Below are 26,853 nucleotides of genomic sequence, written 5' to 3'. Positions count from 1 at the left end.
TTCTCACTGATATATTCTACCTACCAAAAAAAGAAAAAAGCTTGACATAAAGTGGGAATTTGAATAAACAGGTAAGTATCACATCTATATCTGTGTTGCCCTGGTAATTTTAACTAAGATTACTATGTATTTACTAATGCATGTTACCTGATTTTTGTGAGGAAAGAGCTACGACCAAGGCAGGATCAATCTCGCAAGGTAATCCAGCAGCTGATGATAATTCATACACATTCATTGCAACCTGATAAAAAATACAAGAATTAAAAAGCAAAAAATATACTAACAAATTTCTGAGAACTCTCACTTTAATAAGAAAAAGATACACTGTTTAACTTAAAGTCTGCTTACAAAAACACTAGAGAATTTTGGAAACCTGCCTGAAGCAAGAACTACTGCACAACTAACCTACATTGAATACATGATTTAGTACTTTGTGTTGTGCTGCTTATAACTTCCTGATGTTAGGCCAAATAAAACTTGTATACTTTCTGTGGCAAATCCCAACAGAATCATTTTAAAGTTATTATTTTTCTTGGAAGCATGAACGCAAAACATCAAGCCAAAAGAGATAAATGAACAAAAGTGAATCAAAATTACTGGACTTATGCTTATGTTCATACTGGTTTAACGAAAAATTATAGTGGCCTAATCATATTTATAAATATGGTAAACTACTTATAATAGTTGATTTTTTAGGGAGTACTGATTTAAAATCTGATAAAGGAATTTCTAATGACTAAAGTAATAATTGCCATGGATTAAGTTCTAGATAATCATTTGTTTGTGATCCATTACTCACTCTAAGCACAAAAATTAACTCAAAATGGATCATAGATCTAAACATAGGTGCTAAAACTATAAAATACCTAGAAGAAAATATAGGCATAAATCTTTATGTCTTTGGTAGTCAATGGTTTATTAGAGGCAATAACAGAAAAAAACAGATAAACTGGACTTCTTGAAATTAAAAATTTTTTTGCTTCAGAAGACACTGTGAAGAAAATGGAAAAACAACCCACAGAATGGGAGAAATGATCCGCAAATTAAGTATTTATTAATGGACTTGTACCTAGAATATATAAAGAATTCTTTTATCTCAAAATTCAAAAGGCAAACAACCCATATGAAAAATGAGCAAAATACGGAATAGACATTTCTCCAAAGAAAATATACAAATAGCCAATAAGCACATGAATTTTCAACATCATTTGCCATCAGGAAAAGACAAACCAAAACAACGAGATTTCACACACATAGTGTATGCCATTTCATAAACACTAGAATAGCTATAATTAAGAAGACAGATACTAACAAATATTGATGAGGATATAGAGAAATTGAAACCGTCATACGATGTTGGTGGGAATGCAAAATGGTACAGCTACTTCAAAAACAACTTGGTTGTTTTTCAAAAGGGTAAACACAGAATTTCCACATGATCCAGCAATTCCACTCCTGAGATATACCCAAGAGAAATGAAAGCATGTATCCACAGAAAAAAGGGTGCATGGATGTTCACATTATTTATAACAGCCATACAATGTAATATTATTTGGCAATAAAAAATGAAATAATAATACCTACTACACATGAATAAACCAGAAAACATTACGCTAAGTGGAAGAAGCCAGTTCCAGAAGACTAGATATTGTATGATTTATATGACGTGACAAGAATAGGCAAACCTATAGAGATAAAATTAGTGATTGCCTAGGGCTGGGGAATGGGAAGAAATGAGGAATGACTGCTAATAAGTACAAGGTTTCTTTTTAGGGTGATGGAAAGGTTCTAAAATTGGTGATAGCTGGACAACACTGTATTAAGATCCATTGAATTGTATACTTTAAATGAGTCGATTTTATTATAGGTGAATTATATCTCAGTAAAACTATTAACAAACATGTTTTTTTTTTTTTTTTTTTTTACAGTAGTAAGTTCTGCTTCAAGTTTGCTGGAATGAAATACAATTATGTCTGGTGCTAAGAGAACTGGATGGTTGCTCAGAATATTAATTGTTATTCTCATAATCTGTACACCAATGCCTTCTCAAGGACTGATTCATCTTTAACGTCTCTTACAACTTTTTTTTCTACAGTGTTTTTACTTAAGAAATAATTTTGCACTATTCATAGTTTTCAATCATAAAATCATAGGACAATCACTGATCTCAAATATTTATTCTGTGCAAAGCACTGTGGGAGAAACAAAAATAAAGAAAACTAGGTCTTGGTATTCACAACAATAAATTTAAGGGGAAAAACACAAGTATAACACAAGGCAGAATGCATTTCATTATACAAAAAATAAAAAAAGTTTTCTGATAACACTAAGAAAAAAATCTTTATCGTCATTGGGGGATCAAGCAATGTTTTTTAGGTGGCATTGAATCAGGCTGTGAAAGACAAGGAGGAATTTAAAAGGCAAGAAATAGAAAGCGGCAGGATTTTCAGGTAGAATGAATTAAGAGGACAAAACAGATAGATGTGAGAATGCACACAGAAAGATGTAGTTATCTCATTAGAGGTACGTGAAGAGACCGGTAGAGTAAGAAAGGGGAGAGAGTAGAGGATGGAAAAAGCAATGGAAGATAAGTCTTAAAATGTTTGAGTGGCATCAATTTAAGAAGAGACCTGAGGTGTCATACAAAAGAATAAAGAAATAATTTTTTTCAGTAAGTGCTTTTAGAAATTTGTGAAACAGAAAATCATCACTCCAAGAAACACGAAAGCTTGGAAAACAAATTTGAGCCCTGATATGGTAAATCATTGCTGGCATTAGATTAGTGGTTGGATTTCATGATCAATAAATTTTCAAAACAAAAACTGTGGACTCATGTAAGGCTACCAACCTCCTATCTTTCATTTATTAAAAACGCAGTATTAAAAAAATTTAAAAATTATATAGCCTATAAGTAACATCCTTGGATAAGATTTTTTAAACATCAATTTAAAAAACTGAATTTAGCTTTATTTTTTTAAAAAACAACTCTTATTTCACTGGCTCATTTTTCTCATTCTCCTTATGACCATGTATAAACAACTATCAGTTTAAGGAAAAAAAAACACTGGTATGAACCCATTTTACGTTACTATAGGTGACTAAGGAAGATTGGCTTTCAAAATGCCTTCGTGGTATTTTGGTGCTGAGCTCTCACAGATGCATTTTCAAAGGCAAGCATGCTAACTAATCACTCTAAAATCAAAACTTTACAGTATAGGACTTATTAAATTTTACTTTATATTTAACATAAATATTTCATTTGAGAAATTGTTAAAATCCAAATAGAAGTTTTATTACCTTCATATCAGTTTCCCTTGGAATGTGATCCTTGAAATCTTCAATTGAACTTACAAGAAAAGGAATGTGGTAGGACAAAACCTAGGCAGGACAACAAATAAGAAAAGCAGAATTATTTTTAAATGGCAACCTCTAAATTCATGAAATATTACCACTCAATTACTTCTAGTCTTCATAAAAATTATTTTACTTTATTTTCATGTGATTTTCTAAAGTACTAAGATACATAGAAATGGTATGTATTCAATGCTAAACTGAGTATAGTCAAAATGAAAAGTGCTTTCATGAAGAGTAAAACTGAAAAAGTAGTACAATATTTAGGCAAGTTATACTCCCCGAGTTTCAGATACCAAAACAAAAATAAGTTTAAATACCTTTAATTTCTCTGTACTTTATTTTAGATAACTATGAAAACTGGAATTTTAATTATATCACTGCAACTATAAATTTAAAGAGTAACTTTTAATTTCTGGGAAATTAAAATAGATTATTTGGATATAGGATATGTACTTATAATAGTTTCTTACATCTCTAAGTGCTTCTTGAGCCAATGAGCGGAAGGATAAAATTACACCAATTATTGTCATCCTCTTCAAGACACTGTCAACAGCTAAATTTGAAGAAAGGGGAAAAGAAAAGAGTGTGAATTGGATTCTTTCTTAACCTTGGAGAAAACACTTAGTCATAAAATTCCCATGATAAAAGGCACAACTAATAGCAATTTGATTATAACAAATGATTAAAGAGGCAAATATATTGAAAGCTGATTAACATTAAGAAAATTATAGTTTACTTCAAATGCAGTATACTCTATTCTTTAAAATGGTTTAGATGGTTCACCAGAATCTTGAAAAAAAATCACATAGGTAGCCACCTGTATAATCCTATCTCAGAAATGGTAGAGGTAGGAGGAAAGAGAAAGAGACTAAGAGGAGAAGAGAGGAAGCTGATCAGAGTAGATATGAGTTTAGTGCTCAAATGACCCTGAACCTGAAGATGCTGAATTCTTAAGTTGTTGAGGTCCAGTCCAGAAGCAAAACATGACTATTGAGATGACAAGGAGTTTTGGCAAAAGCAGGTTGCTAACGATTATGAATGGATTTGATCATTTACATTTTGATTACAGGGCATTACTCTGGAAATTATTACTTGGTTAAGGAAATCAAGGGAGATTAGGATTAAAAGGATCAAATACCTTCATATTTTACAAAGCCAACAAACATTTATTGAATTACTCCCCATATACAAGGCACTGACTATATAAGAATACAAATAAAAAGAATAATAATCTAGACCTTAAGGAACAGTCTCAGTGAACTATCAAGAAAACTAAGAAAATAAGATCCCGTTTATGTGAGAGACAAAGATGTATTTGAATACACGTAATACATTTCTAGAAAGGTGTATAGAAAACTGTTAAGTGTAGTTACCTTTGAAGAATAGGACTGCAGAGAATTGCTTTGTTAGAAAGTAATTTCTACCTCCTGTATATTTTCTTTAAAGTTTTATGAGTATCTTTTATTAAAACACATAAACAGGCCTAACATAAGCCAAAATGTGATGAGAATTAAAATAGTAGTGCTAAAAAAATGATTTAGGACACAAGTATGTTATAAATTCCATGTAGCAGGAACCAGTCTTACTACTCTTTATATCAATCTCTTGCACTCACCAGAGTGCCTGAGACCCAAAATATGAGAAGACATTCAACGGTTATTCAAGAAATGAGACTAGGAAATTATTGTCAAGAAAAGGAAAGAAGAAATGAGGGTGAAAGGAAAGATTTCTCTGAGAAAAGGTCATCTACATTGGGCATAAAGGAGTAAGAGAAGGGCATTCCAAGCGAGCAAACAAAATAGCAAACCCAGAAAAAGGAATGGCAGAGAATAAGGTGAATAATCAGAAAATAAATAGTGTGATATCATATACTTTCTAAGAATTTGTTACTCAGAATTTAATCAAATAAATATGCAAAAACTGCATCTCACAACCTCCTCTTGAATATGTACAACAATGACAAATTAAAAATTCTGAGAAACTTCACAGTAAGAAACATTCTTTAACTTACTGTTCAATGGGTTATTTGCCAAACCTATTTGACCATGGGCACCGCTCCTCATCCCCCCTAATTTCCATTAATATCCTACTATGGTCTGAATGTCTGTGTCACCAGAAAATTCATTAAAATTCTAACCCCCAAAGTAGATGGTATTAGGAGGTGGGCCTTTAGAAGGTGCTTAAGCCATGAGGGGTGGAGCCCTCAAGAATTCGATTAAGGTATTAAAAGAGGCTCCAGAGAGATCCTTAGTGCCTCTTCCATCATATGGTCTTGGACTTCCCAAACTGTGAGAAATAAATTTCTGTTGTTTACAAATTACCTTGTCTGTGACATTTTGTTGTAAGAGTCCAAATGGACTAAGACACATCCCAAGAAACTAATGACACTAGAACACTGGCTACATGGGCCTGGGCCAGGCAAAGAAAAGATAGTGGGGGGGAAAAGGAGGGGAAAGAATGGCTTGATGTGAACTTAATCCAAATGTCTTTTGAATGCCATGCTATGAAAAGAAGTATTTAAAATTTTGACTCTGAATATGGGAGACAGGTTAGAAACAGAGGACTTACTTACTACTGTATGTTAGGAAGCCATGACTATAATTCACCAACGATGATAATGCCTTAGGAGAGCCACAGGAAGAGATTTGGGATTTAAGAGGTTGGATGAAGTAGGAGTTACAAGTTCAAACACTTACAGCAGGTAACATAAAACAGTGAAGTAGACAAGGTGAAAGACAGGGCAGTAAGTGGGAAAAACTAGAGAAAAAAATTTCTAAAGGGGGCAACTGCAACTCAAGTGTAGCTACATGGGGAAATACTGCCCAGGTTTCTGTTTTCGTTTTTTGGTGGAGGGAAACCAGACGTTTAGATTTCATGCAAAATATTCCATTTCAAAAATAATGACCCCATTTTTTTTTTTTTAAACTTAATGCAGCATAGGGCCAAACAAAGCACATTTTGGGGCCAAATGTGACCCACCAATTTCCAAACTTTGATCTGCAAGACACAGCTATTAGATGTAGAATACGACAGGAAGAGTAAGGAAGGACACCCAAGTTTTCTTGGGTGAGTCACTGGGTGGGTGGCAAGGAAATAATGAAATGGTCAATAAAGAAAGAAGATCAGGCTTTTTCTCCCCACCCAGTTACACTTCTCACGAGGGGAAGATCCCTCCTGTTCCAGACATGTTGTGAAGTATTGATGGGCCATATACGTGAAGACGTCTAAAAATGTTTCTCAAACTTTAATGCAAATCTGAATCACCTACTGGGCTTCAGCAATGTGATTCAGTAGGTCTGGCTGGGGTGGGACACGATAATTTACATTCTTAATAAGTTTGTAGGTATTGCAGTTGCTTGTTGTTTCTGGTCCACCAACCACACTTTGAGATCCCCTGGTTAAACCTAGCACTTGGGTGTTAAATATCTGGAGCTCAACAGAAAGAGTCAAGGCTGGAGATGAATATTTAAGATATACTGATAAACAAGACTAGACATATTTCCCCAATAAGATTATAGAACAATGACTTAAAAAAGAAAAATAAAATAGAGGTAAAACTATTGACATATGAAGAGAAAAAAATAAATAAAAAGGAGAATAAAAGAGATAAACACTACAGAAAAAATCAAGTAGAATAAGTGAGGAAGGAGGGTAAAGTAGCCATATTATAGTATTAATATATTGAGAGTAGAGAATTGGGGAGACGAAACAGTGAATATAAGCTAGTTAAAAATTAAAAAGTTTGGCAATATGAAGAGTGGTAGGATGAGTAAGAGGCAGATTTAACTACAGACTTAAAAGTGTCATTTCACAAGCAGTACCTGGGCTTCCAGGGAGCAGAAGACTTTCAAATCAGTGAAATTGCTTGGGATGATGAATGTAGCAGACAGTCAAGGGTATGATAGTACAGAGGAGGAAGCAATTAAATTCACTATCAAATTTTATAATCCAGAATGGATAAGTAAGCCAGGAAGAGGCTGATTGGAAAACTAGAAGGACAGCAAAGTTTCAATGAGCTAGAAAAAAGTTTTGATAAGGAGTGAAGGAATGGGAGAGCTGGAAGACATGACCATGGTCTGAGAGTGGAGTTTCAAATTCAAGACTTTACCATTGCAACAAATTCAGGTGATAACATCCAAAGCTCAAAGGTGTTTAGAGTCAACTGGTAGGATTGTAGATGGTGGCAAGGTCAGAGCAAAAGTGAGTGGAATGAGTTTGTAAAAGGAAGAATTATTACTGTAAGAAAACACGAAAATAAAGGTCTGAGATATGGGAGCCAGTAAAGTGATGAACCTAACCTCAAGAAACACAGTGTCGGAGACAAGAATGTAAGGAATAGGGACATTATTAAATATGCTCAAGTCACATACTTAGAAAGCCTAAAAACAGAAAATTACTTTCAGATTGCCTCCAAATTCAGAAATACTTTCAACAAATTACACTGCTTTTTCTTTTTAAAGGTATTTAAAAGAACGTATGTGCTGACTGAAAATCAGTTACAAAAGTACATCAACTTCTAGATATGAGGTGAAGGAAGCACAAAGGTAACTAAAGATCAGAGACAAAAGAGGGCATTCTAGAAAACAGTTCAACGGAAAGAGTAGCTTTCTCTGTTTCCCGAAATAAGCCACTATTGAATAATCTTTTTTCCATATCACAAAAAAATAGATTTAATAAATTCCACTAGAAAATAAATTTGATATATATAGGTCAGGAAGACTTAACAATTTAGGTTTTGATTTTGGCCTATTCCACGAGTCATGAATCACCACTATTACACACAAAATTCAAGTAAACAGAATCTAGATAAGGAGTATGGATTTTACTTTGAAAACCTGCAAATTCTAGGTTTTGAATTTTATTTCAATTCCACAAATAGGAGAGTCAAACTAAGAGTAAACAGTCAGTGGATTAGTTATTTCTAACCAGATGATATTGTCAAATGTTGTTTATTAGTAGAAAGTTAACTAGGGTTAAGGCTAGTTGGGTGGTCAAATGAGTATTAAAAAATGGGAGAAACATGAAAAAAAAAGGTTAAGAATAAAGGGAAAAAAAAGACTAGAAAATACAAGTATATAGTAAAACAATGAACAAAAGAGATCAGGTAGATATTTAGTAATTTCCACTAAGTATTTACTCACACTCCTCCTTCCTCTATGCTACCAAGTCAATCTTTTCTTCTTCCTTTTTTTAATTTCATTTTTAAAGTCCCATACAGTAAACCTGATCTTTTTTCACCTTTCTGGTGTACAGCTCTAGGAAAAAAATTTTTAACGTGTAGATTTGTGTTACCACCATCACCACTGCGGTGAACAGTTTCATCAGCCCAAAAAATTCCGTCATTGCATTCCCATTATATTTCTGGCAACCACTAATCTGTTCTACAACACAACCTGTAGTATAATTTTATACTAATCTGTATTAAATAAGTTTATATTTTTTAAAGCAGGATAAGATAGCCTAGTAAGTGGTCCTCAAAATCATTTTATAGCTTTATAAAACTGGATATGGTTGCAAAACATTTAAAAGAAAAACACCAAAGGAGAGGAATGTAAAACATGAATGGCTTTAATTTTCTTAAGGATTGTTTTTTATTTGGGAAAATAAACTCTTTCTCTGGTTTTCTCAAATACAAACAATCTTTAATTTGTGATTTCATTAATTTTTTAATATTGGGAAGGCTTTTAAATGAATCACTAAGAAGTATGACTTTAAAATAGTTTTTAATTATAACTGAGTTCAAGTACAAAAAGCAAATGAAAATAAAATTAATTCAAGTGCATCTAAAATACTTACCTGGCTAAACAAACTTTAATAAATATTTAAGATTCATTGTTATTTCACAATATACCTCCCACAAAGAATCAATGTCAAGAAGACATGAAAAAGAAGTATTTTTAGAGTTGTAGGCTCAGGTTCATGCAATGAATACCAGTTAGCAATAAAAAGGAAAAAAGTACTGATTCGCTTAACACAGATGGGTGAATCTCAAAAACATGCTAAATAAAAGAAGTCAGACACAGAAGAGTATATACTGTTATATACTGTGTGATTCTGTTTATATTTAGTTGTAGAACAGTAAATTTAATTTTTAATGACAGAAATCACGTGAGTCACTGTATGGGTTTGGAGGCCCGGAGTGAGAAACTGACTATAAAGGGATATGAGGAAACTTCCCTGGAACTGCTCTCGATCTCCACTGTGGTAATGGTTACATGGATATATACATTTGTCAAAATCCATCACACAGTTCACTAAAATGTGTGCATTTTATTATATGTAAATTATACCTCAATCAAGTTGATTTTTAGAAAGTTACAGACTCACAAGTTAATTCTTCTTTAGTCTAAATTAATACAGATTTACTATATTAAATTTAATGTGTTCATTAACTGATAATATTCATTAAATACCTGACACATGATACTAAGAGTATGGTAAGAAAATTAGTGAAACAGATACTTAAAAGAGCCTTTGACTGTAAAATTGTTCTAGTTCTCTTCATAAGCTAAAGAGTACTATTTATCATTTACTACTTATATTTGTGTTTATAAATTGTGAGCAAAAACTAAATATTGAGTGTCAAGGTCTTCTTGAGGCTTATAAAAAGTATCATGAGTTACCCACATGATAATCTTTTAAAGAGTGCAGCCATCTGGTCTGGTTTGTCAAAGCTGGTCCTCATTTGTGTCAGCACATCAACATTCTCCACCACAAGTTTCTGAAAAAAAAAAAAAGGATCCTCCGTCAGGCATAGACCCCTGGTGGTAATGAGATAAGAGCACGCTTTGGAAATTAGTCTGGCAAGTAGGAAATACAATTCATGAAATCCAGATGCTCTATGTGATATATTTTTGTTGCTGTAATAAAAGAATTTTAAAATTATTTACATAGGCTTAATGTTTTCTTTAGTTTGCAAATTCAAGGAGAGGAGTTCAGGAAAAAGCAATAAAGATAAGTAGTAGGATAAAGAATTATCTTATGCTTAGACACAGAAGAGCATCAATAATAAAAAGCAGACACGGAAGTGGATAAAGAATAATAAATTCCAACCAAAACAAAAGACCTTGCTGAAGTTAAAGCTGACCAAAGACAGCCTAGAGTTCACTGCTGGATACATTCAATCACAGAGAGAATAACTTATTGGGGTATGTAGTATTGCTTCATGGGGATTACAATGAAGCAATGTTTCCCAACATAAATTATCAAATGGAAGTGTCAACTATCTACCTTCTCTTTCAGGGACCACTGAGAAAAGGGACGACAACAGAAAGAAGAAAGGGATATAAATAAACACAGGGAGTGAAGTATAACTATTTAAGAAAAGTGTAACTGATAAAGAATGTTTTTCTTAAAAGGAGCATTGGAAAAGTAATTTAATTTAAAAATTATAACTAAAACAAATGTAATTAATTTGATTATGGCAGAGATAATAAATATATGTCTTTGGAAAGCCTGGATACGTGTATTTGAAATATCCAGGGATAAAGCCTGGATTTGGACACGTGCAATTCTAAATACATATACTCAGGCTTCATCCCTGCATATTTCAATTCAGCATGTCTGGGTGCAAAGATATAGCAAGAATATTGTTAAAGTGCCATAGTGGTTTTGTTGCGAGCCAGAGGCTAATGACAACAGATTTAAGGGGAGCATGAAAAACCATACAGAAAATCGATAAGAATCATTTTTCAAAGTATGAATTTAGTTTAGGTTACTTGATATTACTTCAGATTATTTCTCTTTATGCTCCCAATCAAATATTCAGCTCCAGTCACATTTATTTGTTAAATTCAACTTCTAAAGTCTCTGATTAGACTGCCAATTCAATATTTGTCCCATCCTAAAATGGATTCAGTCAATACACACTGAAACTATATGCCCAACCCTGACAGTGCTCATGTACTTGAATATATCACATGTCAGTGAATTAGACATCACTGAATTTTAAATGCACCATTACTTTATGTACAATTTAAAAAAACCTCTACCAGCTAAACTGACATTTTCTAATCTGACTATAAGACACAATTTCAGAAATAATGATATAGACAAACAGTATTCTAGAATCAGTAAATTATAGTATATAGTATACAGTATAGAATCAATTAAATTATAGTATATATTTAACAGCAAGGACACTGTAATTATTTTTAAGCTCCTATACTAGTACCTTGTTTCCTTGAAAATAAGACCTAGCTGGACAATCAGCTCTAATTCATCTTTTGTAGCAAAAATTAATATAAGACCCGGTATTTTAAATTAGATTATACCCAGTCTTATATAAAACTCGGTATATATTATGTTATATTATATTATATTAGACTCGGTCTTATAAGATCGGGTCTTACATTAATTTTTGCTCCAAAAGACGCCTTAGAATTGACTGCCCGGCTAGGTCTTATTTTCTGGGAAACACAGTAGACTGTTCACAAACAATCCCATTTACTCTAATACAAAGGAGGGAGGTGATATTTCAATTTTACAACTAAGGAAACTAAGACTCAGAGAAGTTAGATAATTTGCCCAAAGTTAAATAAATTAAATTAAATAGTAAAATTTGGAATTTGAATTCAGGTATTTGATTTAAAAATCCATCCCCTTAATCCCTAAGGAAATCTTTACCATGCATCAGAATGATCTGGAGAACTTATTAATTAAAACACACATTGCTGAGTCCCAGCTCCACATGTTCTGAATTAGCAGGTCTGAGGTAGAACCAAAAATTACACATTTTTAACTAGTTCCAAGGTAATGCTGCTGCTGCTGATCTGAAGACCACACTTTAAGAACTATTACCTTAAAGCATTTGTTTACACAGTAATCTTAAAAAGAAAGTTAATGACATCTCTTCTTTATAGTTTATATATTTAATTTTTTTTTCAATTGCATCCTGAAACAAAGGCCTATGTTTAAAGCCATTGATTAATGTCACTGATGAATGGACTGAAAGCTAGAAGTAATACTAAGAATTACCAATGCAATGATTTGGAACAAAGTGAGGCAAATCAAGTGAAACAAATCAAGAGTACTAAAAATAAAATTGGTTTTCTGTTAAAAATAAAGTGTTAAATTCCTGATGCAAGTCATTATTTCAATTTCCTCTTCGTTTGAAAAGAAAATCTTCTAGGACTCTGAAGAGTAAAAAAACTGATCTGTAAAATGCCAAAACAATACTTTTGGCAGGACTGGCGAATAAACTGACTCAACAGGCACAACTCCAAATGAAACACCACAAGAATTTTAGAAGGAAAGAAGATTGGTTGTTTTTTCCTCCAGAAAGTAATAAACATGTTTTACCACAAGTACACATGCATAGTGTTGACTATGTCTGACACATGATTTATTCACAACCATTAATATAAAGCTCTCTTTTTTTTTATTGGCAAATTTACTCCTTGAAACAAAAAAAGTCCTCAGCTAAAACAGGAACTAAAACAATTAAGGCCATCTTTAAGATATTTAGTTTATGTCAGTTTAGAAAATAAGAGCTAAGAAGTTACAGGATGATCTTAAAAACATTGTAACTCCCTCCAAAACATTTTACGCACTAATTTAAAAAAGATTAAAATGCCATCAGAGGCATCAGCATGCTCTAAGGCAGAGTGTGGGCTACAATCTCTTCAGAGGGTTATTTTACAATAGAAGAAAAAATTTAAATGTTTATATCCTTTGATCCACTTTCAGAAAATTTTCCTATAAAAATGCTCAAATAAGTTTGTAAACTATGTGGAAGTTCTGTTTAAATGTAGAGAATTATATATATTATATATATAATACATACATAATATATTATATATAATATATATAATTATAAATGTAGAGAATTATATCTCTATATGTAGAGAATTTATAGCTCTATAAATGTAGAGAATTATATATATATCTCTAAATATATGTGTGTGTGTGTGTGTGTGTGTGTGTGTGTGTGTGTGTATATATATATTTAAAACTCTGATTCCTCCAGAAATCCAATGAAGTGTGAGTGGAAAAGAATAAAAGGCCAAATGAAAGACATCAACAAAGAGCAAAGAGCAAAGAATAAGTAGAGGTGAGAAATTTGATTAGCAAGTTCCTGTAAGGGAGATACAATGTAGAAGGCAAGTTAATGCACGTCTTAGAACCCAGGCAGGGCTCAGAAACTGTAGGCAGTAGCATAGAAAGGAAGGCTTGAGGCTAAAAATAGGAGGGTTATTACATATCTGTGTAAGAGGTTGTTATACAGCCAACTTCTCATTATCTCATGAAGCGACTCAAACAAGGACTCACAATTCAGGAACCCTAGGAACAGAAGGATGCAGGACAGAGAGAACGACTTAAGACTCGTAGTCGTGGCAGCCAGCCAGCCGTAGTAAACCTACCTCCACCCTCTACTGATCTCTGACTGACTTCCACTCTCCAGCTGGAGGTCGCTGTTTGACAAATTATTTGTAGGAACCATTTGAAGCCTAGGATGAAGATACCTTTCTCCAGAGAGAAATTTTGTTAGCTTCTGCCAAGCACCTTGGGATGCTACTAATCTAGGACCACCTTAATCCAGGTTCAAGATGCGAGATTCATTGGACAAAGAGCGAGAAAGAGGCTGCAAATCCTGAGGAGGGGAGAATGATTTCCAGTTACTGGTAACCCTGGGGTGTTTCTGTAAAGAGGGGGGAGAGGAATATATATAAGCAGACTTCCCACTCCCCACTTTGGACAGGTTTTGGGTTTTGTATACAAACCCTCTTACCTCACAAGACCACCAAAACTACTGCTTAATTTTACAAATGTTACTTCCGGATCAGCAAATGTCCTCAGGTCAAAAGTGGCTGCCAGTGCTAGGCTTCTGTCTCTGAGTTACCACGTGCTCCTTGATTTTAGCATAGAAATACTCACTACCTTAGTTCTTTAAAAGATGATTCTTTTTCTTTATATGTCTCTCAGATTTTTTAAGTTCTTAGGAGAAACGGTGGTCTAAGTAACCTAACATGCCAATATTGGAAGCAAACCTCTATACCTTATTTTGTTTCTGGAACTTGATATATTAGGTTATTCTAAAGCAAGTAATTTTATAGGAATGTGAAAAATGTGAAACAATTAGAACCATCACTGATAGACTTAAGTACTTCTGGAGATTTATCTCAATGAGACAAAATAGTATATAACATATTGAACTTGCCTGCCTATATAAAACATATCATCATCATAAGATTTCTTATGTAATAAAATACAAAAATATCCATGGAAGTGAACACCTTAGTACACAAAGGCTGAGATTACAAAGTCATGAATAACATCTCCAGTTCTTAACTAACACACCTGTAGTTGAATCCAGGGAAATAAGGATTACTTCTTGGAATTGTTAGAGGGATCCCTAAGAAAATCATTGTAAAGCACTGTGCAACTCCAGAAAACTGAGTTTTAGGACTAGCTTTGTTTTGAAGAAACCTAAATGATAAAGCCACAAAGCTAGAAATGTAAAGTTTCACCTTTATGGTTGACCATATGAAGAAGCCTTTTGAAAAATACTTAATCATCAAGGTTTAGTACTTGAGAAGTAAAAATAAAAGCCCCTATACACCAAAAAAATAATTGTATGATTTTTTTAAGTCTTTCTATAACTAACATTACAATGATTAATAAAATGTAAGTTTTTATCAAGGTAAAATGAAAAGTCAGGTCAAGTAAGGATAATCACATAGAAGTTTGCTAAAATCAAATGTTTTAGAGAAAACAAATGCTTCAGTACCTAAATAATCTTGGTTTTGGAGCATATTACATTTAATGAGAAACCCAAACTAATTCACAACCATGTATTTCAAAGATAATGAATGTACGCTCTTAACACAAGTTTCTTTCGTCTAGGTTTTAGACTCAGGTTTAACGTTACCAGATATCTGAAAAAGAATCCAGCCAAAAAACAATACCCTTAAATCAGAAAATTCAGTAGCATTTTAAAAAGTCGACATAATTTATATTATTATCACATCAACTTTAAATTTTAATACTATTCAAGAAAAAACAAAAGTCCCTCCAAGACATGAGAGAAATGTTAAAACATAAGCTTCTTCCATTTCTTTTCAAGAATAAAAATATATTTGATAAAATTAATACTTAAGGATACAACTAAGACATGTAAATTTATAAAAGAATTACTAAGATGACAAAATCTGAATTCAAAAAAGACCCAGAAATAATGGACAGTATCTAACAATATAAATTTTTAAAAGAACAACAATAAAACAGCATTTAGGTCTGAAAATAAAATGTACAAAATATAAAATGTGGAGAGCCGTGGTTTAAGGTCAGTATGTGTGGCAAAAACAACTTATCTGATTGCAAGTTAATATGAAAAAAGTATGGTACAGCTACCAAAAGTATTAACGTTACCTTAAAATGTATTAGTAAGTACCGTATCCAGAGTATGTCAGGGCCCCCTCACTAATCAGATCTCTATCTAGCTGACATTTACTCTCAGTTCACAGCACTGTTCTCTGTGACACCAATAATACAGAGTTTATACAGAAGAGACTGAGTATGAATATGTTTCACATGGGAAAGAGAAAGGTAATATACAACGCAAGTTTTTAAACACGTGAAGCTTCGGTGATCTTGTCAAAGGCAGTCTGACAATCTCCTCCCTCCCTCCCTCCCTTTCTCCCTCCCTTCCTAAAACCTTCCATTTTATTTTTTTCAGTTTTTATTTTTTTAAGGCGGGCACAGCTCACAGTAGTCCGTGTGGGGATCGAACTGGCAACATTGGTATTATCAGCACCACGCTCTAACCAACTGAGCTAACCAGCCACCCCCAGTCCTTGACTCTTGATATAAGAATAAGGACCAATCAAAACTTACTATTTAGATACTGATTCAAACAGAACTAGAGATATGCCATTAATTGACAAGACTAGCTCATTTTCAAAAAGACTAGGTCCTCTACCTAGAAAAATATACACATCCCTGCATCAGATAAGGGTGGGTTAGAGACAGCATGGCATGGTACTACTATAAACTCTGGAGCTAGATAGACTATATAGGTTCAAATTTCAGTTTCACCACTTATTAAGCATGTGAGCCTAAACAAGTAATCTTTCCTAATTTGTAAAATAGGGACAATTCCAGTTTTAAGGATTTAAAGGAATTAATAACATATAAGTAAAAAGTTTAGAAAAGTCCTGGAATAAAGAGTCAAGAAAGCTATTTTAATTTTTGTATCCAACAGATATTTACCAAGCATTTACTATGTGTTGAAAACTAACAGCACCAAGGTTTTAAGAGAGTTTGTAATTAAGTCTTTAGTGACTGTGGCATAAACAGATATATGATATGCGAGGTCACAGTAAGATACACAGAAAGCTGGATAAAGAGAATAAAGCAAGTGATGCTTGCTATTTTTAAAAAAGTGTGGTGAAGGAAGGATATTCTGATATGATCACATTTGAAAACTACATGACTACATCACATACTCAATCCACCACATGAAACAATAAAGAAACACTAAAATTGCTAACAATTCTAGAAGTACCTATTTATTCAGTTGAAATAAGAAATAAATGGCAAAAGTAAAATTATTGGGTCATAATTATTCTATTATCTCACACCAAAAGAAACACAAAGTAAACTGAAAATAGGAACTTGCTACCTGAGAACAGTAGGACAGAAAAGAGGTAACAGGTGAATGAGTTTAATAAATAATAATGATATTGCTTGTACAGAACCAAAACTAGAATTGCACTGTTTATGTATTTAAAATCATATTAAGTATAAAGTTTGTGTATTAAAAACCTACATTATAAACTATCTAAAAGTTGACTTCGGTATAAGAATTACAAAACATTCTTTTAAAAAAAGAATAATGAGAGAAAAATGACACGATGAATATAAAAATAATATTTACTCAGTACTTACTGTGTGTCAGGCACTACACTGAGTATCTATGCAGTTGACATGTATTAATTAGCTCATATAATTCTCTCACAATAAAAGCTTAGTGAGTTTAAACTTTGCTCAAAGCTCCTAAGTGACAGGACTGAATTTCAGGACAGCCTGACTTGCAAGCTTAAGTTCTTCACCACTGGGTTATACTGCCTCTCCTTTAGTCACAATGACGCTTGCTATCTATTTTATTCACTCAGCAAAATATTATTAACCTTGCAGGAACTGACCTGTCCTATATGTTTGCTCAATTTTCAGTAAATCAGATTACAACATTTAGATCTCTAAGTGTTAAATTTAAAATGCAAGCTACTTATCAGTGCAACATACCATATTCTTAAGTAATAAAAAATGCAAGGCATACAAACCACCAAAAAACTTTACCAAGAAAAAGGTATATTTTAAAACATGGTTTTTCTATTCTGTTCATGAGTTCAAAAGTTTTAGTGATCCAAATGCAAAAGTTTTTCAAAAACTAGATAGGTATTATACACACAGACTCATCCGATATAAATCACTGTTAACACTGGAATATTTATTTTTAAAGGGCTTTATAAAGTTACTTAAAATGCTGTTACTTTAGATCTTTTACATCTTTATTAAAGTACTAAGCATTCTGAAAGACATTTTTCATCCAGTTTAAAAGGGCATAAGATAATTTAAAAAGATTGCCTAATAATAAGAGAAACATTAAGCCTTATAATGTTTATATTATAATCTGTGGAAAGTAATACATTCAAACTACACACTTAAACAAATGACTTTGGCTGTAATTTTGAACATAGTCATTCAAAGAAAAGCATCATGGTACAAGAGAATGAAGACTTGACCAAAAGTCAAGAAATTTGAGTTTCGGTCCCCTTTAGCAAGTCAATTCACCTCTCTAGGCTCTTAGTTTTTCATTGGTAAAACAGAGAGAACAAAACAAAGACGTAATTGAAAGACCACACTAGCTCTACAATATCATTTACATATGAGAATTTTCATGTCAGGTTAAAGTAATTAACATTTTAGCCTTGCTGTTCATTTTCTTGAAATGTTTTCTAGGGATTATTGTTTATAAGTTAAAAGTGATAGACTGCATTACCTTAAGTTCAGCAACTTGAGATGAAATATGCCACATAAGGCTTTCACTTAGGAACTTCATACCATATGGGCCTAGCAGTTCTGATAATGACCTCATTTCTGAAAGGAAATGTAATCAATGTTATACTTTGAAAGAGCAAATACTTTAAGAAACTGAATATTAACACTGAACTGTTCCATTATAGAAGCAAATTATTAATGCAAAAATCCTGAGAAAAGTCTCTAGAGTAAAAAAAGTAACACAAATGCAAACATAAGATATAATGCATGATTTTGCATATAATTGAATGGAAGTAAGTATAATAGAATCGAAAGCCAAAAGAATATTTCTTCATTTTCTAAAACATGTCATATAGTATTATTCACCTGATATGTCAGAATATTCCTCTGCATTGAATGTTAATTCATTTTCTGTAGGTAAGTTCACAAATGCTTTCATTGCAGGGAAATAAGCTATATGACCATTGCTGACTTGTCTTAACAAAGTTTCCAAATACCTAAGGAGAAAAGTAAATTTATAAGCAGGAGAAATTGTTTAATTCAAGATTTATTACAGTATACATTCCTGTATATAATTTCAAATTGCCTGATAACATGAATGAACATGTACGTACCCACACAAAACATAACTTTCCCAAGTAGTTCACTACAAACTTTATATCACTCCAAATTTCTAAATGTGTTCCTTACCAATTTGTGTATAGACTTGTAATGGTTGGCTCTCCATGACTGTCTAAATGTTGTGTTTGTTGAAGAAGAACATTATTAAATACTCTTGTAATATCAATTTGCACATAGTTTTCTATCGACTGGAGTACAGTCATGTATGCTCTTACACTTGTTAGAAGCTCTGATGGTTTTGCAATTTCCTGTGTGGCTTGATTATACATAGTCATTCCAACAATTGACCTGGGGAAAAAAAGAATAAGAAAAGAGCTCTGACTTTTGCATGCATGTAAACAGGCCATTCAACCTACTCTTCTCTAATATTAAATAAACAACAAAACTAATTTCAAATACAATTTGCTACAAAGCCAAGACATTAATATCATTATCTTCCAAAGAAACAAACTAAAAAAAGAATGAATACCTAAAAGCTACAATGAGATAGGAATGCCAAGTGATTAAAAAAATTCTAGACATCACGATTTAAGGAAAAATTCCTTTAACATGATAATGTTGTCTGTACCAACCAAATACAATGACTATTTAGACCACAGCTTGAATTCATTTGGCACTGTTACATGCTAGGTTTCACACATATTACCTGTAATTCTCGTATCTAATAACCCTACTATGTAGTCATTATTACTACCATTTCATAGGTGAAAGAAACTAAGGGTTAGAACTTCAAGTAAACTAATCAAGATTACTTTGGAATTGGTAGGTCTAGGGTTTGACCCCACATCTGCCTGACTTTGCAAAAGGCACTACATTCAAAACATGGTAACAAACAGAAAACTTTATTGTTACTTAATCACTCACAGCACATAAAACACAGTTCTTTTTGGTTTATATCCCAAGAACCTGTATAAGCCTAAAAAGAAACACCAATTTTGAAAATACTTTCCTACGTGATCTTTTCCTACATTGGCCATCCCTTTTTCATTTTCTTTAAAACTTTCTGAGCACTGGATTTGTAAAAGCTCTTAAGACTTATATTTGAAAGGAGGAATTCTTAAAGACAATAGACAGACTTCATCACTACAAATAATCCAAAAAGACCAACTCACGACAAAAATGCTATCCTTATATATGGCCCTAAGTCCTAAGATTGGGCTCAAGTGATCAACTAAAATCAACCAATACTCAAATTATTTGTCCTGGCATATATATCCTTTCCAGGTAAACAAGTTTGGAGCCTTGCCTTGATCCTGATCACTAAGTAGATGTTTGATAAAAACTCTATCTGCTTCTCCATAGATTAAATGGACCAGACTATAATATTTATAGAAGGAAAACAAGGGAGCTGTAAATAGAACCCTACCTTCCTCCTAACAATCTAGTAACCCCACCTCGTTGAGAATAATATATATCAGAGGGCATAATGTCTCTTTAGTCTAAATACTAGAGCATTCTGGGTTTTGCTACCAGGATGCTTGCATTAATAAAGGAGATCAAAAGACGTTCAACACTCAGCTCTTCTCCAGTCAACTCATGACTTAACACTCAATTTAGTGCCCATTTACATAGTTTCCTATTTTATTCTAATTGTTATAGTCTTCTCACCAACTACAGCTCTAAGCTTTATATCATTTCATTATTACTCAACACAATGTTATGCATATGGTAGAAACACTACTTGTTAATAACTATAAAACTTTGAAAAATCTTTGGTAAAATTTTATTTTATAAATTGCTTTAAGACCTTCAAGACAAATTTGTCAAATCAAACAATATTTTCTTAATAAGTGTACAAGTTTAGAAAAAGAATTAAGAAACACAAAGTTGAAAGGTTTGTCTTATCACATGTATTATTTCAAGAAGATACATATATACACAGACACACATACACAGACACATAGATATGTATGCATATATATATATATATATATATATATATATATATATATATATATATAAATAATCAGAATTGAGTGCCTCAAGAGTCTAGAATTCTACTGGCATAATAGCATACATCTGAATCCAGAAGACTTGTACACATAAACTTGTATACTTAAGAGGTCATCTAGTCCTGAGGTTTTCAAACATTTGAATGTGGTCCCCTGTAAGATACGTATCCAGTATCACAACTCAGTACACACATACACATTTATAATTGCAATTTCATGAAGCAATATTCATACTTACTAAATTTAATGCATTGGTTTTTCCTATTTCTTCTTTCTATTTTTCCCTCCCTCTTCTTTCTTTCTTTAAATGTTTACTACAACCTTCTAAATTGATTTTGTGATCCTACTGGATTGCCACCTGTCAGTTGAAATACACTGATTTGTTCCCATTGTCTCATTTTACTTATAAGGAAGCTAAGGTCCACAGAGAGTAACCAGCTTTGTCCAGTGTTACAACTAGTTAATAACAACAAGTATGGAACAAGAATATGGGTAATTTAAGTAATTTCCAGTTCACTATTCTTTTTTTTTTAAAGATTTTTTACTGGGGAAGGGGAACCGGACTTTATTAGGGAACAGTGTGTATTTCTAAGACTTCTTCCAAGTCATGTATCGTCCTTTCAATCTTAGTTGTGGAGGGTGCAGTTCAGCTCCAGGTCCAGTTGCCGTTTGTTAGTTGCAGGGGGCACAGTCCACCATCCCTTGTGGGAGATGAACTGGCAACCTTGTGGTTGAGAGCCCACTGGCCCATGTGGGAATCAAACCGGCAGCCTTCGGAGCACAGAGCTCCAACCACCTGAGCCACCGGACCGGCCCCCCAGTTCACTATTCTTTATACTTCCCAGTTCATTACTCTTTATACTACACCAGTTCTAATGCTTTTTCTCAAAAAAGGAAACATTGTATAGATATGAAGAATAAATATAACAAACCCATTAACTACACCAACAAACAAAAACAGTTTTTATTTTTTTCTTACTTAGTAAAGCGGATTTCCAGATGAGAAGTCAAATATTCTCGTGGGGTAAAGGTATGTTCCCAAACCACCATGTTCGGTACATAATTTATAGAGAAACACAACTCAGAAAGTGCAGTGTGCAATTTATCAAGGCTGAAAAAATATTAATAAACAGTAAACAAAATGTTCAACATTTCTTTAGAATACAAAATTAATTTTATAAAGACACCAGACCTTATTTGGGGATAATAACTACAGACTTCAATTTCTTTCCTAAACTGACAAAGTTCAAAATCTTTAAGGATATCTCTAACACATGAGAGAAATTTTCTAAAGATAGCATGATTCACATGTTTTTACATTAAATGATGACATTTACTTAATATACAGGAAAGAGCTTATTTCACATTCACAGAAACAATATTTCTAATGCCAACTGTACTGGCTGTTGCGAAGGAAGAAAGTTGTCTACAAAATGGCAAATAAATATCTTGCTCAATGTAGAAAACAAGGAAGTAAGAAATTTATTTTAAACAAAATAATGTTTACCTATTATTGCCCACCTATGCCCTGCCTCCAAAAAAATAAAAAGCTCTGAATGCTACCTAATTGGAAAACATCCATTTTAAAATAATGATAATCAGGTATCCTAATACATGACAACATGCCAAAATAAAGTCTCAGATATCTGATTTTAAATACATTGAAAATAAACGATTGCTTACAGTGAACCCCCTAAATTTTTAGACAGATTCTCGGCCTTCAGTATTCTGTATATAAAGACAATACCACTTAACACATTTATTTTCTTCAAAAATCCAAAATCTGTATTTTGGGATGAAATAACCACTTAACTGGCTAATCAAGTTCACAAAGGTTAAAAAAAAAATTAATGACTGGGATATGAAGAATTTACAATCACTCGCATGTCCTCAGTAGTAATGCCACACAACAAATGAAAAAACCTGTGACAAAAAGATGTAATGAAAGTGGATGGCTTACTTGGTCACTACCAGCCTGTTTTTCCTCATGCTCTCAACTCCTGGTTTTTCCCTTTCAGGTTCTCCTTTCTTACCAGTTTGTTTTTTTGACTTCTTATTCACTGCTTGACTAATGGTTTTGGCACAATGCTTGGGCAGCAACTAAATTTAAAAAGAATAAAATCTTACATTATACCGATTACTTTGAAAACACATCAACTAGTGAAATAAACCTTAGCTGAATCCAGACTATGTAGAAAATATCATGCTAGCACTAAGAACGGAGGCATGTAATAAGCAGAGTTCACCTAAGTAGCTAGCTTAGGGACCCATACAGCTTGATGGAAAACAGAAATAGGTTAATCTTATGTGAAGAAAACACTTCATAGATGAAGTTATATCAAGACTGCAGTTTAAAGGATAAGTAAAAACAGAACAGGCAAACAAAGAATGAGAAAGAACATGTTACTGGAAGGAAAATGGCGTATGGAGCACAAAACTACGTTAGGACATGATGTGTTCCGAATCCAGTGAGAATTACTAGGTGATGGACCGTAAAGAGCACGTAGAATAGAGAGGTTTGAGCTATCAGGAAGGAACTTCAATGCCAAGATGGGGTTGGATTTTGAACTCTAAGTAATGCTAAAGACTGGCAAATTTCAGAAAACCTAATAGTGGAGCTTTACAACGAGAGGTAATAAGATTTACTGAGTTTGAGAATAAAGTAATGAAAAAAAAAAAACTGGCTAACAGACACTTTTTTGCCTCCCTACACAAATTTACCAAATGCAAGGCAATATATAAATTGTTACCTGGTCACTAAGAGTACACTGTTCTGTGCAAATATCAGTGATGAGATTTCGAGCTTGTTTGGCCATTTCATCCAGGAACATATTACACAAGGAAAGACTGCGATCTCCAATATGATGTCGCTGTTAAAGCAGAATAATAATAAAAGTTACAAGAAAGTAGTTTAAATTAAAACATTAAAAAAAAAACACGGAAAATAAAATCAGTCTCTTCTATAATAATAGGAGTGGGGTGAAGGGTGTTATAGATTTTTTTTTTAACCTCTTCTATCAACTAACCTACACACTATATTGGCACAGAGTTGACATAAGTATGTGGTGATTATACAAGTAACATATGACTGAAAGGAACTCTTAAAGGCAAGTATTCTCTTTAACATGGGAAACTATTAATTTAATTTTCAAATTCCATAAGGTCCTTATAAAACTTAAGATATGAAAGAATACGTTTATATAATGTTTTCTAATCTTACCTGATTTACATACACACACACATATAAATCTTGATACAACAAACAACTTTGTAGTGTGTAAACAGAAAAGAAAAGCTCTTTAAATAAAATTGTTAGAAATCAGTCAGTAAAACAAGGAAATTCACAAGGCACTCAACGCCCTAAAATCAAACTGCCCCCAACTCCCCATTCTGGAAGAGAAAAGAAACTGACCATGAATTTTCTGAATATTATAGGGGAAAAAAGAACATTAAATTTTTAGAAAATTATATCTGTATATGTAGACACATACTCAAATCTATACTTCCCTATTTACTGGATTCTGTATATTTTCAGTTTTGGTGGGTTTTACAATAGTTTCATAGGTTTTCCTTATCAGTGGTTAACTGTAGTGTTGAGTATATAACACTGTAAAATGTTGCACTATACATTTGTAAAACTTGACAAAGAGATGTTCTAAAAAGTTCTCCTTCCCTGGCCTTCCCTAATTATAAAAAGCATACATAGAGATGACACATAATTTTTATGCTGCTGAAATAAATGTAAGATAATATAAAATATAAAAATGCTTAAATATACAAAATAACTGTTCCTAGCTCTATCATACCTTACAATGTATTTTATTTAAAATGTCCTTTAAAACTTTAAAAGGGATCTATAGGCTAAATACAATTAAAGATTGGTTCACTTTACTTAAGGGAAGATTTCAAATTATAAACATTTAGGGCTTTGTTTAACTTAATTCTTACTCCTAGAAGATAAAACGTATCTCTTACTATCACTTATTCCTGAAAAAAAAAACCAAAACAAAACAGTGAACTAGGAAATTTACTAGACTAACTTATTTAAAATACAGATCTGATTTTACTACTTCCCTTCAATGGCTCAGAAATGCTGAGACTGGAAAACAAAACAAGTAAGGTTTCTTAACATGTCACAAGTCTCTCTGTGCATGTTCTGCCTTCTGCCTCTAGATGCAGTGCTGAGAAGAGGCCTTAAGACAATGGCGAAAGCAGAGGGACCTCTTAGGAGAGTATAACAATAATTCAGACAAAAGATGATATGTTTGGACAGAGGGAGAAGAGATAGGAGTCTGGATATGTATCTAAAAGTAGAGCCAAGACAGAAAATGCTCCAAGGTTGGTGGTGGGATAACAAGTGGAAGATCAATAGTTCTATTCTGGAAATGTTACATTTAGGATGGCTAAAAATACCTAAGTTGTAGCAGGATATAAAGAAAATCTACAATTGAAGGGAAAGGTCTGGCTGGAGGCATCAGCATATGGAAGAATTTTAAACAATGAGACTAGAAAAGATGAGTCAACTACTATAATGGATGGTACAGAAAGACCAGCACAATCACTAGTTTCCCATTAGTACTGGCTGCAATTATCCAGGGATCCTGTGACCCAGGAAGGTGTGTATTTCCAATCTAGTTCAAAAGGTACTATCCTTATGCAAATTTACTTTAAGTACTCTAGCTCAAAAATAAGGCCTCAGAATCAATAAGTTGTTCTGGAGGCTTTTTCTATAATGCCTCTGATCTAAATGAACTGAATGGCTACAACTATAATTATAAAGCCAGACTGCACTGAGAACTACACACACCAACTTACTCTGTCCTTACCTTTGGTGAATTCCTTCAAAGCTCCCAGAGTACCCCACGTATATTCCTACCACAGCACAGATTATCAGATCATGGATTTGTCAAGGGGAGGGATTGTGTCTTTACATCCTTTTTTTTTTAAGGAGAGCGTAGCTCACAGTGGCCCATGCAGGGGTCAAACCGGCAACCTTGGTGTTATTAACACCACACTCTAACCAACTGAACTAAATGGCCACCCGTTCTTTGCATCTTTTTATCACAGGATTTAACAAGGAAGCTGGAAAACAAGTCTTTAACAAATTAGCTAAATGAAAAACAGAACAGTGCCACTTACTAGCCACATGACTATAAGGAGAAAAAAAAAATTAGCCCACTGGAGACTTTTCTTCATCACTAAACTAAGAATAATTATCAGCAGTACTATGTTGTCACTTTGTTGTAACAATCAAATGCAAAAAAGGATAGGAGAATGATTGTATAAATTTTACTGTTCTATACAAACGTAAACAGATTATTAATTACCTATTGTAACTGTTTAATAAGAATTGAGTATTACCCTATTCAGAAACCATAACTTTACCAGTTAAATGAGGAAGAAACATTAATATAAGGTATATAATGATAGATATAACAAGGACATAAAGTGCTATTAAAATATGGTAAAAGACGGACAAACTGGACTAACTGGAGGAATGCTGAAAATCTTTTTTTGGAGGTAGGATTTTAGCTGACCATTGAAGAAAAGGTAAGGGTACAAGAGGAAGAAATGCAGTGAAATAAATTTTCTGTGTGAGGAAAAGCCTTTCAGAGGCCAAAAAATGGACAAGTAAATCAGTATGGTTTACATAAGATAGGCTAGTTACAGTTACTATAGAGTGGAAAGTTAAGAATGAGGGTAGAGTCCATCAACAGATGAGTGGATAAACAAAATGTGGTATATACATACAATGGATTATTTACCCATAAAAAGGAAATTCTGATACATGCTGTAACATGGATGAACCTTGAAACATTATGCTAAGTGAAATAAAAATAAGCCCGACACAAAAGGACAAATATCGTATGATTTGACTTACATGAACTATCTAGAATAGGCAAACTCAGAGACAGAAAATAGATTA

At 33.0% G+C, this 26,853-nt stretch overlaps 1 protein-coding gene across 4 annotated transcripts in view; it reads right to left on the bottom strand.

Annotated features, from left to right (window-relative positions):
• Positions 1-26,853, bottom strand: part of NCKAP1 (NCK associated protein 1) — a 99,728-nt gene that overhangs the window by 5,452 nt on the left and 67,423 nt on the right. For all 4 annotated transcript variants that reach the window (XM_033112177.1, XM_033112179.1, XM_033112178.1 and 1 more), the window contains 10 exons: positions 23,678-23,797; positions 22,888-23,027; positions 21,907-22,038; positions 19,045-19,263; positions 18,721-18,851; positions 18,356-18,453; positions 9,982-10,075; positions 3,825-3,907; positions 3,298-3,378; positions 148-241 (listed from right to left, as the gene is read on the bottom strand). In XM_033112177.1, the coding sequence (XP_032968068.1) occupies positions 148-241; positions 3,298-3,378; positions 3,825-3,907; positions 9,982-10,075; positions 18,356-18,453; positions 18,721-18,851; positions 19,045-19,263; positions 21,907-22,038; positions 22,888-23,027; positions 23,678-23,797 (1,192 nt within the window). The remainder of the gene's footprint in view (positions 1-147; positions 242-3,297; positions 3,379-3,824; positions 3,908-9,981; positions 10,076-18,355; positions 18,454-18,720; positions 18,852-19,044; positions 19,264-21,906; positions 22,039-22,887; positions 23,028-23,677; positions 23,798-26,853) is intronic.

Source organism: Rhinolophus ferrumequinum, chromosome 8, assembly GCF_004115265.2.
Source record: "Rhinolophus ferrumequinum isolate MPI-CBG mRhiFer1 chromosome 8, mRhiFer1_v1.p, whole genome shotgun sequence".
Taxonomy (NCBI): domain Eukaryota; kingdom Metazoa; phylum Chordata; class Mammalia; order Chiroptera; family Rhinolophidae; genus Rhinolophus; species Rhinolophus ferrumequinum.
Note: the sequence above shows the minus strand (reverse complement) of the source record. Positions and strands in the feature narration are given on the sequence as shown.